Source organism: Canis lupus, chromosome 9, assembly GCF_011100685.1.
Source record: "Canis lupus familiaris isolate Mischka breed German Shepherd chromosome 9, alternate assembly UU_Cfam_GSD_1.0, whole genome shotgun sequence".
In the NCBI taxonomy this organism is placed as follows: Eukaryota; Metazoa; Chordata; class Mammalia; order Carnivora; family Canidae; genus Canis; species Canis lupus.
This window is the reverse complement of record NC_049230.1, coordinates 15,971,487-15,988,830: the sequence shown is the minus strand read 5'-3', so window position 1 is coordinate 15,988,830 and position 17,344 is coordinate 15,971,487. Positions and strand designations below refer to the sequence as shown.

The window sequence follows — 17,344 nt, the reverse complement described above, 5'->3', positions numbered from 1 at the left end:
AACTAGAAAAAACATGAACAGTCAAACCACAAAAGCCATAAATATTCATAACTAACAATGTTAATGATGTACATGCTGAAGTGTCTTTTTGGGTATGTGTGTGTGCGGGCAGAGTACTGATGTCTGCAACTGGCTTTGAAATGCACCAAAACACAAGGTGGAGCAGTGGATGGATAGATGGGCAGATTGATATTCGATAGCAAAATGTCAACAATTGTAGACTCTAGGTGGTGGATATATGGATATTCATTACACAATTCTGCCAAGTTTTCTATATATTTTGAAGCTCTCAGAGTAAAATATTGGGAGGAAATGGAGCAGTAATATAGATATATAGATGTTGCCAGGCTGCCAGGATAAACTAGGTACTTGGTGGGAACACTGCCAGTTGTTTTTTTTTTGTTTGTTTGTTTGTTTGTTTTTTTAATTTTTATTTATTTATGATAGTCACAGAGAGAGCGAGAGAGAGGCAGAGACACAGGCAGAGGGAGAAGCAGGCTCCATGCACCGGGAGCCTGACGTGGGATTTGATCCCGGGTCTCCAGGATCGCGCCCTGGGCCAAAGGCAGGCGCTAAACCACTGCGCCACCCAGGGATCCCAACACTGCCAGTTGTTGTTTTTTTTTTTTTTTTTTTATGGCTCATAATAAACATTTCCTTCATGATATCATCTAGTAACAATGAGAGATCAAGGATCAATAAAGGAGAGTCAATGTGAGATAAATTTTAAAAGATATGTCTCATACTTGGTGCTTTAGGATGAACATAAATTTATACTAACAGGTGACCCTCCATGGAAAAGGCAGTATAGCCACGTATGTTGGGATATGGGAATGACGAGTAAAACAAAGACTTGGACCTTACAGAACTTATAGTCCTGGTAGGAAGGTGCATTATTTAATCAAATAATTATTTTAAAAATGTAAAATTACAAGTCCTAAATTAAAGCATATGGTCAGCCACAGAAGATAGGACAGAAGAGTCCGAATCTAGTTGGAGGAGGGGGCAGTTTGGAAAAACCTGAGAAAGTAATCTGAGCTGATGTCTGAGGCATAGTGGGAAGGCAGGGTGTGTGTTGTGAGAAGAGAGAATAGCATGTACAAAGATTCCTTTGCTGGAAGTGGCCTGGCACATAGAAGGACCCAAATCCAATGTGGACAGACCTAGGGCAGTACAGAGGGCCAGATCCTGCAGGGCCTTATTGGCTCCATCATGGATTTTGGTTCCCATTCTGAAGGTCACAGAAAGCGTTAAAGGGGTCTAGGGATGTGATCTGAGTTTCAGTGGTCACTGTCACTCCACCTGTGGAAGGGAAAGTGGAATTTGGAGGAGTAGAAGTAAAGACTGGCCAGGTCTCTGTAGTAACCTAACTAGGCAACAGAAGAGAAGCACACACATATTAAAAAGCTATTGGAGAAGTAAAATGGGAAGGACTTGGTGATTGAATAGTATATGAGGGTAAGGAAGAGAGAGAGGGCAGATTCTGTTGATGCCACACACAAAAGGATGTGTGACGGGCCAGGTTGGGGACTGTAGCATTGGGCTTGTGGAAACTTCCAAGTAGATGTAATGAGTAAACAGTTGAATATTCAGACCTGGAGATTACAAATGAGTTCTGATTTGGATATGGAGATCTGGGAGTCATTGGCAATTAACAACTTGACTTTGACAGTTAAAGTCTTGAAGAGGTGACCTAAGGAGAATTTAGAGAGCAGACTTCTTGGGGGTAGGTCATGAACTTCGATGGGAAAATTATATGTTTATTTCTACTAGCCTCCAACTGAAATCTAAGCATGGCTCTCCCTTCTGAATGCAGGCAATGAACGACAGTAGTTATTGGCAGTACCTATGACTTTGTCACCAATAGCAATCAAGATATTTTCACATTTCATTAAAGTTGTTACAGATGCCTCAAAATCCCCTTCACGCCCATCACTTGTTATTTAATGTGTTAATAAAGAAGCACATAATTTACTGAATCACAGATTTCTAAAAACATTTTGGTGACTATTTTGATAAAAGTGGTTTCCTTTGAAGCCCTATGTATTATTATTTTATGCATTTGTGAATGTTCTGAGAAGAGGATCTAGGAGTTCACCATACTGTTCCAGAGGTCTGTGATCCAAAAATAGGATAAACCCCGAGGTATGGAATGAGAAGAGAACCAAGCCTTGAGGAATATTGGGACTCAGAGCCTGGGTGAAGGAGGAGGAGAAGCCACCTCCAGAGACAAGGGAGGAACCTGGAGGAGAAGGTGGCTTTGCAGGAGCTCAGGGAATGCAGTGTTTCCAGAGGGACTGAGGAAGGAAGCCAGTCAAAGCTGCAGAGAGGGCAAGCATGGTGAGGAATGAAAGACCTGGCACATTGAGAGACAAGGAAGTTATTTGACAAAGTGCCATTTCAGTGGAATGACGAGCATGGAAGCCAGATTGGTGTGGGTTGAGGAGTGAGTGGGAGGTGGGGAAATGGAGTCAGTCAGTGTAAATAATTCTTTTGAGAACTTTGGCTGTGAAGGAGAAGAAACCAGTGGAGGGGATGTGGGATCAAGGAAGAACTGTTCTTTTTTTTTTTTCTTTTGGTAGGAGACCTTGGACCATGATTAGATGCTGATGGGAAGGCTGTTGGGCAGCTGGAGATGCAGGCAGGGAAAGCTGGATGGATAAGGGTCCCAGTGGATCTTGAGCGGAGGTGGAGAGGCTTGGAACCGGTGGGAGTGAGGAGAGGGCGGCGCACAAGGAAGGGAGTGGGTGGGCAGGGCCGTAGTGAGCTGAGGAAGCTGTCTGAGGACCCCCGAGGTGTGAGATGGAAGAGTGGAGGGAAGACCGGACAAAAGGAAGAAGATTTGAAGTGGGAGAGAGAGTTGGACAGTTAAACTGGGCAGCACTGAGGGGTTCTAGGAGGTTGGTGGCTGTGACCTTTCAGTGGGCATCACATCTCACATTTGAGTGATTTTTTTCTCCAGCAGCTGCCAGGGTCCTGGATTGAGACCTAGGGACCACAGATGGCTGGGGTTTTGCCAGAGAGATGAGAAAAAAAGACAAAGGGCATAGGAATTAGTAAGAGGATTTTTTTTTCCCAAGTAGTCTCCATCCCCAGTGTGGAGCCCAAAGCAGGGCTAAACTCACATCCCTGAGCTCAAGACCTGAGCTGAGATCAAGAGTTGGACACTCAACCACCCAGGTGCCCCTCATTAAGAAGATTAAGCACAGAATCTAGACTGCTTAGGAAGAGAGAGTCAGTCAGGGCCCACGAGAGAGCAAAGGGCCAATGGACCAGAGATTCCCAAGAGGTAGAAGAGATGTCATTGTAAAAATGGATGAGCAGGAAGCTGGAAGTCTGGTGTGATCAGTGGAAATTGGAGATGGAGGCCTTCTGGTTGATGTCACATGCAGGCCAGGATGTGTAGGGGGGGTGGGGAGGTGGTAGCAGAGTAGAATGGAGGGGACACTTAAGATGCATCCAGAACTGAGAAGCCAGGGTGTGGCCTGATGATCCAGGAGGGTGCTGAAGTCATCCAGGATTTCGGCAGATGAGAAGATGAGTGAACAGAGAGCCAGCCACTGCTAGAGCCTTCAACGTGGAAGAGATAGGAGGTAGTAGGGATGATGAGGGGTGGGAGAGTGGATAGCAAAATAAAACAGCCAAGCCTTAGTGCACCTGTGTTTCCATCAGAGCCTGGGAAGCAGTGGTCTGGGAGCAGAACTAGGAGCGAGAAGGGCACCCTCCTATCTCCTGATCCTAAGGAAAGGGTGCAGGAGGGATATGACTGGGGCCCCCTTCCCCCCTCCCCGGAAGGGAGCTCTGAAAAGAGATTTGATGTACATGCTCTTAGCTGCAGGAAGACTGGACAGCTCACCCTGGCCCAAGAGTGCCCATATCTCTGACTTTGACTATTCCTGCCACCTGTAAAGCTGCCATGCCTCAGCTCCCCAGATCCTGTCATGCCTTAAGATCCAGGGGGAACAACTACATCCTCTATCAGCCTTTCCAGAGTTCTTTTTGCTTTTTCTTACACTCATCAGATACTATCTTGAACTGTGGGCATTTCTGCAACATCTTATTTCACCAACCCTGTGATCTACCCAAGGTCTGGGGCATGGTTTATTTAGTACCCTATCCCCATAGCACCTACTAGCATGTCTTGGACACAAGCGGTTCATAATTCCTTAATGAATAAAGCAATATAAAAGCAATACCAAAGACTTTAGGATGAAATGCTGTATGTTGTAAATCATGTTTAATGCAGGTATGCACCCAAATAATATCTTGCAACTGAAAATATTTAAAATTTTGATAGCTGGAATTTTAATTGGCTTTTAACAAGTTTTTTGGTTTTAAAAATTAGGGCAATTTTTTTAAAAGTAGGGAGTTTTAATAAAATACAGTAAACTGAAATACACAGCATTACATAAAATGGAAAAAAAAAACTATTATAATTTTCTCATACAATTTCGGAGCTGCTGAGTCCAATTAACACAAGGAACTCTCTGGGTCAGAGGCCACCAATTCTCGGCATTGACAATTTCACTGAGCTGGGATAACAATTGGTGTTTGGATCACCCGGCCACAGGATAAAATCACCCTAGTGGAAGGACTGACTTTAGGCTGTCTTGCTTATCTGTTAAAAAAGGCAGGACAACATTCTGGAAGCAACTGCAATTTGAACTGACAGTTGCCCCATTTTACTGCCATGGCCTATTTTTAAATTACCTAGTGGAACTCAGACAAAGCACAGAAATGAAGGAGAAATGAAGCACTGCTGGCTCTGCCCAGCATACAGTTAGCAATTTGTGTGCTCCTTTAATGCTGTTGAAGTCTCCAGCACCCTGGCTTGCCCACAGGCGGGCATGCATGCCAGGTATTCCAATTAATCTATAATCTAATCATAAAGGAAATATCCCATGTAGTCTGGTGAGTTAGCTGGTAGAACATAGGACATTCTGAGTTTCTTTTGTCCACAGAGAGCTTGAACCCAGACTTTCTTATGTCCTCATGTTCTTGCCTATCTGTGACAAAAGGAACTTACCCGGGGCTCTGAAGAAGCCATCTGTCCATGTGCAGAGGGGTATGCCTGGGAAAGAATGCTCTCTTCTGGTCACTCTCTGGTCACCACCAGTGTGGAGGTTTCCAAGTGATTGATTGTAACTGACTCATCTTCAAGCCCAAACTGGCCATGGCACCTTGACAGCCTCACTAAACTACTTGCCTCTCAGGAATTGCAAGCAAGGTCAGGGAGCACTCCAGTCCAAGTGACAGCATCTCCTGTTTTCTTTCATTCATGGGGAAGTTTCCTATTTTGGCTCTTACGACTATATAACTATGACTTCAATGTGTGTGCATTCCTAAAACACTCGTGTAGCTGTCAGCCGTCATCCATTCACTGAGCTCCTATTATGTGGTGGTCTCTGGAAATATGACAATAAACAGCACTTGCTCTTGAGTAGCTTCCAGCCTAAGGGGGGGTAGGGAGATGAGAAGATGTATCCCAAGGTGGACTTGAACCCAGAGAGTGTTATGGGAATCCAGAGGAGGAACAACAGTAAAGTCCCCTGACCCCCAGGAGAAGCTCTAGAAACTTCACAGAAGAGGTGCCCTCAGAGTTGAGGGTCAGGCCATCAAGGGATTTAAGTACCTTGCTAAAGTGTTTGCGCTTAATCCCAAAGACAATGGGGATCCACTAAAGAATTTTTTAAAAGATTTTATTTATTCATTCATGAGAGACACAGAAAGAGAGGCAGAGACAAAGGCAGAGAGAGAAGCTGGCTCCCCTCAGGGACCCCGGGATCATGCCCTGAGCCAAAGGCAGATGCTCAACCACTGAGCCACCTAGGTGTCTCCCAGTAAATAATTTTTATTCTATTTTATTTATTTTTAAATATTTTATTTATTCATGAAATAGAGAAGCAGAGACATAGGCAGAGGGAGAAGCAGGCTCCATGCAGGGAACCTGACATGAGACTCCATCCCAGGACTCCAGGATCACACCCTGGGCTGAAGGTGGTGCTACACTGCTGAGCCACCCAGGCTGCCGGAGAATTTTTATTTTTATTTATTTTTTATTAAAGATTTTATTTATTTATTCATGACAGACACACAGAGAGGGAGAGAGAGGCAGAGACACAGGCAGAGGGAGAAGCAGGCTCCATGCAGGGAGCCCGACGTGGGACTCCATCCCAGGACTCCAGGATCTGGCCCTGGGCTAAAGGCGGCGCTAAACCGCTGAGCCACCTGGACTGCTCTGCCCAAGAATTTTTAATAGGGGAGTGACATGATCCGATTTGCTTGCAGAGGAATCACTCCTACTGCAGTCTGGAAGACTGGCTGGAAGAGGTGAGGTGAAGAGAAAATGTCTGAGGAGGGCAGCCCGAGTTTAGTGCCTCAGCGGTTTAGTGCCTCCTTCAGCCCAGGGCCTGATCCTGGAGACCCTGGATTGAGTCCCACATCGGGCTCCCTGCTCCAGGAGAAGGGAGAAGTCCCTTCTTCATGGAGCCTGCTTCTCCCTCTGCCTGTGTCTCTGCCTCTCTCTCTCTCTCATGAATAAATAAAATAAAATCTTAAAAAAAAAAAAAAAGTCCAAGGAAATGAGTCCTACAATTTCCAGGCCGAAAAAGATGGCCCTGCAGAGGAGTGTGCTAATGGTCAGATTCACAACAAAGGAGACAAGACAGTTTGGCTTTGGTGTCTGATTGCTGCAACGTGTGAGAAGGAGCAGGAGAAGGAATCCAAGAGAATTTCTAGAATTCTGACTTGGGCAGAAATAAATTCAGGAAGAGGAACCATTTTGAGGGAAACAGATGATGCAGTCAGCATCTTGAGTCTGAGGTGCTTGTGGTACACGCTACGGTGAAGAGATCAACAGCTAAAATGGAAAACGAACTCAAATGAGAATTCCCACAGATCTACACTTGTCAGACCGTGGGCTGCACATTCCCTCTCCATGACGTACATTTGGAGCTTGAGATGTCGTGTGCAGAGCTATGTTATTACTCAGGTGCACCTTGAGGGTGCAGAATCTGAGCTACAGTCAAGAGGGCGGCTATGACAAACACCACACCAGGTGCTAACGATGACTCACAGCCTCCCAGGGTGGGGCCTTTTGGCAGTTAGAACCAGTGTGTGCGTGTGTGACCTGCTTCATCCGCACATGGGCCTGGAGCCAGAAAGAAGGGAGGCCCGACCCCCAAGGAATCTGACAACGGACAAGCAGAAGTTAGGGAAAATTAAAAGTGTGAGTCATGGAACGCTTATGCCATGTGCTAAACTCTGGCTGCTTTCATGACACCAGTAAGGGTGTTGGTAGGTTGACATTGACAGATTAATGGGAGAATAACTCCCTGAGAGCAGTTTGAAAGGGGAGAAGCAGAAGGTTTCACAGGCCTGCCTGAGATAGGCTGAATACCTAGGTAATAAAAGGAGGCATGCAAATACTCAGGTCGCCAAAAACACAAAATGCAAATCAAGCCAGCCTTTTGGACTCCTGCACCATCATCAGAGAGTGAACATTTGCAAGGAGCTACTGTATGCAAAGCACGGAGTTGTGGATTTTGCAGGTTCAGTTTCTGGGAAACAAAGCCCCTTCCTCACCCATGGGCTCTTGTTTTGTTTTTTGAACTTGACCACAGTCTGGAGCAGCCCTGTCCCATAGATCTTTCTGCAGTGGTAGAAATGTCCTACATCTGTATGGTCCGGTATGGTAGCCACGAACACATGTGGCTACTGATCATGTGAAATGTGGCTAGTGAGACTAAGTAACTTAATTTAATATTTTCTTTTTTTAAATTTTCTTTTAATTAATTTAAAGTTAAAGGTAAGTAGTCACACATGGCTAGTGGCCACCATACTGGACAGCACAGTTCTAGACGTTTGCTGCCCTCATGTATGGATGGACATTCTGACTTTTTAAGCCACTGCAAGTGACTTAAAGAGGCTTTGTTTTTTATTTCAACCTCCAAAGTTAGTGTTGGATCATCATGAACAAAACAATTAAGATGCTTATGTTGGGTAATCACCTTCACACTTAAGGCTACCGTGCCTTCCGGAAGGTTCAGGTGACCTCACCGGTCAACATCCCACCGAGCCAGGCCTGGGGACAAACCAGCTACTGCTGGTATCAGGTTTACTGCCTCCTTCCAATGTAATGTTGGGTCCTTGTGACCTGGAATCTAAATATTTGCCCATTGCTGATGGTAGAGGCCAATAATCCTGTTCCTAATTAGCAGAGTGAACGGTCCTGTGAGTTAAGAGTTGGTCTCTTAACTGGTTGGTATCCACCTTCTTTGCCCACGAAGAAGCAAATGCCATGACAACATGTCCTAAGTTCTTGAGGTTTGTGTATTTGGAACAGTGTCCCTTCCAGCAAGGATGAAAGATGAGAAAAGCTCATGACGCCCCTCTTCATGGAAGGTTGCCATACCTCCATATCCACCCACAAGTCCTGGGCTAATCATTTTCATCATTTTCTTTGGGAAAAATCAGAGCTCCTGTTTCTTCTCTGTGAAGGCTTGGGAAAGCGAAATACCCTGTCAATTATAGCAGGCTCCTCTAGGCCAGCGGCTGTCCCAGGGATGCTGTTGCCTGCTCATATTGAGAGACTGCTTTGCTTTTTCATCTACTAATCATCCAATTCCTAGTTGATTAGGTGGTATTTATTTATTCTACTCTGCTATTTATTTATTCTACTCTGATTAAACAGCTAACAAGGTTGTGTATAACTTCGAAAAGGGTCTAAACCTAAGTTGCCTCTTAAAATTACATTAGCATTTAGAAATGTGGCCTGGGATTGGGCTGAGGCAAAGGAAGGTATTCTGGAAGCCCCAGAACCTGTTCGGCCACTGGTACCTATTAGAGCACCATTTATAAAAATAGATACCAAGGCAGCTTATAATGTAACCTAATGTTAGTACAAACGTTAAGAGTCTCACATGTTCTTGCATTGATCCCACAAGATAAGCATTAATAATAAGTATCTCCTTGATGGGAAATTGAAGTGCTCAGAAGTGGCTTGTCTGAATTCACACTGTAATAAGGGAGAGAGATGGCCCTTGATGATAAGTGTTCTTTCTGCTATGCCACACCACTAACTTAAATGTATTTAGGAGGTACTGCTTTAAAGAACACGAGCTTGATGGTTATTGCTTTATCTTGGATTTAGATGTAATACAACCTCTGCTTGAGGTGCTGTGAAAGCCACTGGTGGTGGTGAGGTCATTGTGCACAATGGAGTGGCCACTGCATTTACTGTGCATTTGGGGATCTGCCCTCCTCTAGGCAGTTGTCTGGAAATGATAGCTTGATACTGGACCCATTACTTGATGGTAAATGTCTCACTAATTCCAGGTTAATCAGAATTGTGATCATCTGAGACAGGGTCAAGAGAGGAACAAGTGGCAGAAATTGCAATGTGAGCATCAAAATTTGGTGGTGGCACATTCATGTTGTGACTGTGGTAGAAGACTTCCCGTGGAGTAAGCCATCCATCCGCTCCTGTACTACCCACCAGTCAGAATGAACTCTCCTTTACAAATCAGAGGCAACACGTTCCTTGGAGTTTTCAGCCATAGGAGTCTCTAGAAGGGAATTAATTACTTAGGGGAAGGTTTACCTATAGAGGGCTTTGGTTAGATTTACACCTACTCATTGAACTGTATCTTTCTCCTGCTCTTTTCTTACTGATCCATGAATGATCTTTTGCAAGGGTAGTGCCTGATGTCATATCCAACACACTGAGCTCTGGAAATTGGGACTGATCTGGCCTGGATTCTCCTTTGGGAGGTGGCAGCATTCTTATAGCTTCCTCTAGGAGAAAGTCCTGGCTCCAGGACCTCCCTGGCACTGAGGATCCTATGAAAAGAGGATTGATAAATTCTGTATTTCCTCAGGATTTGAAATATAGCAGGGCAGGCCCAGACTATGAATGTTTAAGAACAACCAGATTTTCAAAGAAATTTGGGTGGGGATCCAAGCCTGGGAGGAGAACACTCCAAACCAACTCATGATCCTGGGGGCTGAAGAGTTCTGGATCTAGTTTATCTCATAAGGATCTCTGGCTTCATTTGTACACAGCAAAAGTTGAAGGGCTGAGACTGTGTGTTTGTGTGTGGTGGGGCTGGGGGGGGGGGTTGGGGATCAGCATTATAAGCACACAAGTCAGATGGCTGATGAGTGATGCATTTGGTAACATTTTTGTTCCCTTGCCCTTCCTGTGCTCTTGTATCCAGAGACAATCCTCCGGTACACCCCAAGGAATATCTGTGATACAGACAGCAAAACAGAGGTGAATTTCACTGTGGAAAATTCTGATTTTTGTCACTCCTCTTGATAGAGAAGATATGACCTTGAAGGCACTTGTATAACCAAGGCCCAGACCCTTGGGATAGCATTACCCAGGAAAAATTTGAGATTATGTAAGTGATGTTGTTTTGGGTTCTCTGGCAGACTGAGGTACGGTGACAGAGTGCAAACATGAAAAATCCTGTTCTTATACTTTAGAAATTGCCAGTTTTATGCCTCCGACCACATATTTTTGTCCTTATTTCATCATCACTTTTATCTATGCAACCGTATCCTTTTTTAGATGTGGTCCAAGTGTTTTGCAATGATGATTTAAAGAATGAATAATTTTTATAGCATAAAGAACACTACAGAAATCTGTCAACAGCCTGTCCCCCCAAACAAAGTTTGTGGAGAGGAGCATGAAATTTCAAGTCTTAGAATATCCCAAATGTGCAAGGACTGCTGTGCAAAATGGCCACGTGAGTCTTTGTGTGAAAACAGAAGAACCCAGCTGCCCATTTATTTATCAGTCTAGAGAGATTGCTGCATGCTACTGTTTGACGTACGTAATATTTTTTTTTTTGGCTGTCCTTGGGTTTTGTTCCTATGTGCAAAAAAACCGTGAGAATTTATCTTCATGCTAAAATGTGTTGATTTTCAGATTAATCTCACTCCCTAAGTTTAATCAGCAGCAGGCATTGTATTTTGTCTTTGACTAACAGGAAACAATCCAGGCGATGTGTTCTTTTCGATGGTGCCAGTTTTGTAAGATAGTCTTTTCTTTTCAGACTTGAGGTGGAATATTTTATCATGTGATTTTATGTTTCTTAATAGGGAGTATATATCTCACCCAGGGATACATCCGCATCCATAAACATCAATCATTGATGTTTTTAAGGTATCCTTTGAACATTAAATAACCATGGTGTGAACATCCCAGATTAAAGGAGAAATCCCAATGAGAACTTGATGGATATCAAGTATCCAGGATCTATCTTAGAGATCCACGCTGCTGACAGAAAGAGAGAGTCCATCCTCTAGAGTATATTGCAGGCATAAAATATTAAATAAGAATTCATAAAAGGCATATTACTCATCTTAAATCAATTCACCATGCTAACAAACGGTGTTGAATGCAGCTTGTGGTACTTAGTGCTTACATAGGATAAGTAAAATTCTTACTCAGATAAGATCTTAAACATGAAATATGATCATAGAGTTCAGTGGGCACCCTCCCTCAGTTAGACTGCCTGGAAAGGAACCCCGACTCTACCACGCACTGGCTGTGAAGTCTTGGATCAAATTTCTTATCTTTTCTAAGGCTCAGTTTCTCATTTGTAAAATGAGGTAAATACATAGAGATTTATGAGAATTAAATAAGCTAGTATGGATAAAACGCTTATTAGCACAGTGCTGGAACATTGTAAGCACTCAGATTATGTTACCTACAACTATTATCATATCACTATCATGTTGATCTTATTATTTTTATTATTATCCAGACAGAAATATTTGAACAATTTCTAGTTACTAGAGGATGTAGTTTTTACATTTTACTTTATTTTTTAATGATTTTTTTAAAGTTTTATTTATTTGAGAGAGAGTGACAGATACCAACAGAGATACTGAGAAAGAGCACGAGTAGGGAGGAGAGGGAGAAGCAGGCTCCTCATTGAACAGGGAGCCTGATGCAGGGCTCAATCCTAGGACTTTGGAATCATCACCTGAGCTGAAGGCAGGTGCTTAACTAACTGAGCCACCCTGGTGCCCCCATTTTACTCTATTTAAAAACCAGATTAAGTAATGCACTGGGTTAGGCTATAAGCCCATACACATATATATCTATTTTTTAAAAATTTATTTATTCATGAGACACACACACACACACACACACACACAGAGGCAGAGACACAGGCAGAGGGAGAGGGAGAGGGAGAAGCAGGCTCCATGCAGGGAGCCCGACGCGGGACTCGATCCTGGGTCTACAGGATCACGCCCTGGGCTGAAGGCGGTGCTAAACCACTGAGCCACCCGGGCTACCCCACATATATATATCTTTATATCTGTATCTTTTTTTTTTTAAGATTTTATTTATTTATTCATGAGAGACACAGAGAGAGAGGCAGAGACACAGGCAGAGGGAGAAGCAGGCTCCATACGGGGGAACCCAATGTGGGGCTCGTTCCTGGGACTCCAGGATGATGCCCTGGGCCGAAGGCAGGCACTAAACCGCTGAGCCACTCAGGGGCCCCTTTATATCTGTATCTATCTTATGGTTATATGGACAGATCAGATAGGTATAGATGCAGGTGTATAGAGAGATTACGCTGTGCTTTAGAAGGCCCAGTGCCTCAACTGTTGAAATCAGAGAGCTGTAGCATTTCTAATTTAGATGGTGCCTTGGAGACAATCTCCATTAGGCCCATAAGGAAAGAAGATTCCAGGGCCCAACTGGGTGAAAGGGGACAGTCACACAGCAGAGGAGCGACTCAGACAGTAGTCAGGATGGGAGCTCTTGCCCCTGCATCTCCCTGCCCTGACCTTTAGGATTCTCCAACACCTTTTTGAGTTGGCTTTTTCACAATTCAACCACACATACGCCAGCAGCAGCAGCAGGATATCTCCCAGAGTTCTAAGTACCTGTTTGGAAGATGACCCACTTAAAAACCGGGATCTCTCCAAATTTGTCTCTTGTCCCCAAAATTGATCTCGTTTCTTCTCATTTGGGTCTTTTCTGTATTCTTGTCGTCTCAGACAAGCCTGCAAAATAAAAACAAATGTTTCTTTGGCTTAGGTCTACAGTAACTTTAGTCTTTGATAATTTTTGCTTAATTCCTATCATGAGGAACATGAAATGCATAAGGTCCATCTCCAAGGGCTCACTGACACCTTTACTAAGTGTGAAGACGCCCAGCCTGGCATCATTCTCTCTTCCCTCTGCCCAAAATGCTAGGTCAAAAATAGTAGTCAGTGCTTTAATAAATTAAAATAACAAACCAAGAGGTGTTTTGACAAGTATTTCCCCAACAATTGCCTTCTTGGGACAGGAAGTACCTGACGATACAGGATATTAACTTCCTCTTCTGTATTAATGCGCTTCAGAGCTCCCCTCATCCTACTGCCGCTCTACACGGGCTTCTTGGATCACACCTGGTTACAGGGTAAGACATTTCCTCCATGCACACAAGAGCTTTAGCATGTGCGCTTCCTTCCACGAATGCCTTTCATGGGATGCTCACAGGATGGCAAATCCTGCAGATCAACTCAGATCCAGCTCACGTGGAGTCTTTCCTTGCCTAGCTCCTCTTCCCCAGGCCAAATTAATTGCTCCTTTATACATACACAGCTTGAATTATGCAAAAAAAAAATTTTTTTTACTGTTGTATTTAGTTGTTTTGTTTTGAGCCTGTGTCTCCTGCTGATCAGTGAGAACCCTCAGGGTAAGGACCACCTCTTATCTTTTGAATCCCCCAGCATCTAGCATTTAATGCTAGCTGAATTGCATTATTGTTTCAGAGGGAAATATCAGTCCCCAAATGCAAAATAAAAAAATTAAAATAACTGACAAAAAAAATTTCCATTTAAAAAAAACAAAATTAAGAGAAAATCTATCACCAATATTTTTTTCTTCCAGAATCAGGACCAAAAAAAAAAACCACCCCAAGGACATCATGTGCTATTGGAGGTGTCAACTGGTATTTTAAATAGTTTAAAATAGTAAAACTTCTTGGAGAATTTCTATAGATTCAGTGCCCGAATTCACCTTTGTGCTGCTAGAGCCAAATTATTCGCTGTCATGATAAAGAAACGCAGTGTAAAGACCAACAATACTGTTTCTAAACAGGGCCTGACATCTCCCCTTCCTGGCTGGGTTGAGAAAGGAAAGATTCCTTCCGCATTTTCCCCCTTTGTTAGAAAATGCATCTCCTTCCTTGATGTGGAAGGACTTGCCAGAATTTCACGCCTCTGGGAAAGCCTAATATTATGCTACATGGTTAAAAATAGAAATGACCTGATATTAACAAAACATTAACCACTTGGAATTGGGAACAGCGGTTTGGTTACACTGTGCTTCACAAGTGAATTGCTGGTGAGGCACTGGCCACAGGGCTCATGCTTTGTGGCCAGGTGGTACCTGCGGCAAGTGGAATCCTGGAGAAAAAAGTGTACCATTCCACTCTGCCTTCTTTGGAAAGGGAGAGCACTCCAAAATGGTTGCCCCCCTCCCTTATTTTCCTGTCTCACTGTTAATCTTATTTTATTTTTTTAAAGATTTTATTTACTTATTTGACAGCGCACACAAGCAAGGGGAGCTGCAGAGGGAGAGGGAGAAGCAGGCTCCCAGGTAAACTGGGATCCTGATGTGGGGCTCGATCCCAGGATTCCAGGATCAATGACCTGGGCAAGGGTAGACACTTAATGACTGAGTCACCCAGGCCCCCCCCCTCCCCCCGCCGTTAATCTTATTTTCAAAAACTATGCTAATATAGATGGCAAGCCATTTTAATAAATCCTGGGCAGTGGCCTTTTTTTTTTTTTTTCAAATTAATTAATTTAGAGAGCGTGGTAAGGGGCTGACTCCTCATTGAGCTGACTCAAGCTGACTCCTCATTGAGCACGGAGCAAACAGGGGGCTCGATTCCAAGACACTGAGATCATGACCTGAGCTGAAATCAAGAGTCGGACACTCAACCAACTGAGCTACCCAGGTGCCCCGGCAGTGTTTGTTTTAATAAATAATTTGAGCAAGAAACCCTCCCAAAATACTGGACAGTAACTGTGATAAGTAAGTTAAACAAACACGGAGTAATAAACCAAGGTAAACTCGAAGAGAGTTAGCAGAGAGTTGAATGACATTCAAGTAAAGATGGGCCTCTTCTTTTCCAATGACTTCAGATCAGAGCCCGTTTGGGAGGAGCTCTGGCTCAGAGTGCTGTTTCCTGAAGCGGCAGATGTCTGTGTTATCCTAACCGACTGGGATTAAAGGCACAAGAAGCAAATGCTGATAGGCTAAAAGTGGAGGACAGTGTTAGCAAATGCACGCAAGACCAAGGCAGATTTTGTGGGATGAACAGAATTCTTGTGGGTTGAGTGTTTTTTGAAAATTCTCTCCAAGAATGCATGCAACTTAAATATTTCTTTACCAAAAGGGGAGGAGGAGTAGAATGGTTTGCAATGTCGAAAAAAATTTTTCCCCTCTGGTTCCTTATGCCTCTTCTCATAGAGGAGCCGGAGAACAAACGAGTGTCAGGGTAGGTAATTTTTATCTTAATACAGCCAAACAACCTCTCTGTGTAAATCAAACATTAGTCCTCTTGAAGTTATAGCTTTGCCGAGTTGAAGGAACACAGGGACAGAAGCAAGTCCAGACTTCCAGTCCCAGAAATAGCAAGAACCCAACCGTAAGTAACTGTCCTAGGGGCTAGTTTTCTGGTTGTTTGTAAATGTGAATGATTTTTTTTTTTCTATTTTTGATGCTGGTGTCGGTTCTACTTTGGGGGTCCTGGAGTGACAGAGCAGAGTGTGAAATCCATAGGGTGAGGAGGAGGAACTGATTTGTAACTCATGATATCCCGGAGCTCCCCTTCCTCTGGAACTTTAAAAATATTCCCCTTTCAATTCCACACGTCTGGAGCTAAATTGCTATAAATAAGTTTCTCTTCATGTGAGAGAACTGGCTGAGGACAGTCTTAAAATCGAAGGCTTCAGGTAACCCCTTATTTCCTCCTTGAGCTGGGTGGAGGTGGGCTTTCTCCTTCACTCCTCCTCTGCCACCAGCCCCTAGGGCCCCCGCCCCAGCCCAACCCTCTGGATGGCCCAGTGAGGCTGCCTCCCCAGAGCACAAGCTACTGGAGTGGGGGCAGAACACAGAATGTGCATATATGCCTGTGGGGGATAACGTGGGTCTTGTGACTCACTGTAACTCAGTACGGGTAAACATGACAAACCCCAGCTCTGCCACTTTCTCGCAACGTGACCTTGGGCAGGCAGGCTAACTAACTCCATTGGTTCTTGCTTCCCTCATCTCTAAGAGGGAGATGCCCTGTGCCGCCAGCCAGCCAGAGTCTGGAGGCCCTGTTGGCAGGATGCTCAGCAGGGTGACCGGCTCCTGGCCAGGTTCAGGGAAAGGCACTCATCACCACCGTCATCAGCGTCATCATCATCATTATCATTATTAGGCTTTAATTGTTGTTTCTGATCCCATTGCTTGGTCTACGTCTCTTTCTAAAGCCAGCCTTTGCCAAATCATGTGACTCTGATCAGGGAAGAAGAAAGACTCTTTCTGTCCAGGCCTGAAGTTTCATCCCTGGTTTTTGTGCCCTGGAGGCAGAGGTTTGTTTCCTAGGCCTGCAGTTTCCCTCCACCCCACCAGACAACTGAGGAGATCCTGCTCAGGGTCAGTTGGGGTGCCTCGAAAACCACCACTTTTTCTTCAGTGTTACAGCTTTCTGAGTGGGAGGGGGGAGGTAGCGGGGGGTGGGGGGAGCGGAGGGGGATGATTGTGGGAGGGGGGGCTCAGTTTCTTCTGTGTATTCAACTACCAGTCCCGCCTTCTGGTCCTCCTCCAGCCTCCTGGTGCCTTAGGAAGCCAAGGGCCACAGGAATGCTTTCCAGCCTCACAGTCCCATGGCCATGACCGTCTCTACCTCTCCAGTGCGGTGGCCTCTGCTGAGGTTATTGTTGCTCCAAGTCCCCAAGCATGGAGAGAAGTGTGAGTTGCCACTGCTTCGGTTGGTACTTTGCTGCTGTTCTTAAATTCAAACGTGCATAACCCCGAGTCTGGGGATTGGATGATCATTGGTGGCATTCTTCAAGTTCATAAGTTTGGAGGAGGTAAGAAATCAGAGGCGTAAAAACCATCTGACATGATATTCTCCTCAAATGAGTTTCTTTTCCTGTTCTATTACAGAAGCACATACGTCAGAGGTGAGCAGGGCAGAGAACCCTCCCCTCTGGCTCCTGCGGCAGGGGAAGCTGAATTTTCTCTACTCCCTCAATCTGCCATCCTCCGCCACTGGGCATAGTCTCCTATCATGTCTTTGAACAAGTTTATAGCGTCACGTTCAGTTGT

The 17,344-nt window shown here is 44.5% G+C and overlaps 1 protein-coding gene across 7 annotated transcripts in view; it reads right to left on the bottom strand.

Annotated features, from left to right (window-relative positions):
- The window catches only part of MARCHF10 (membrane associated ring-CH-type finger 10), an 88,763-nt gene that overhangs the window by 58,629 nt on the left and 12,790 nt on the right, over positions 1-17,344 (bottom strand). For all 7 annotated transcript variants that reach the window (XM_038546941.1, XM_038546942.1, XM_038546943.1 and 4 more), the window contains exon 3: positions 12,913-13,032. In XM_038546941.1, coding sequence (XP_038402869.1) covers positions 12,913-13,032 — 120 coding nt within the window. The remainder of the gene's footprint in view (positions 1-12,912; positions 13,033-17,344) is intronic.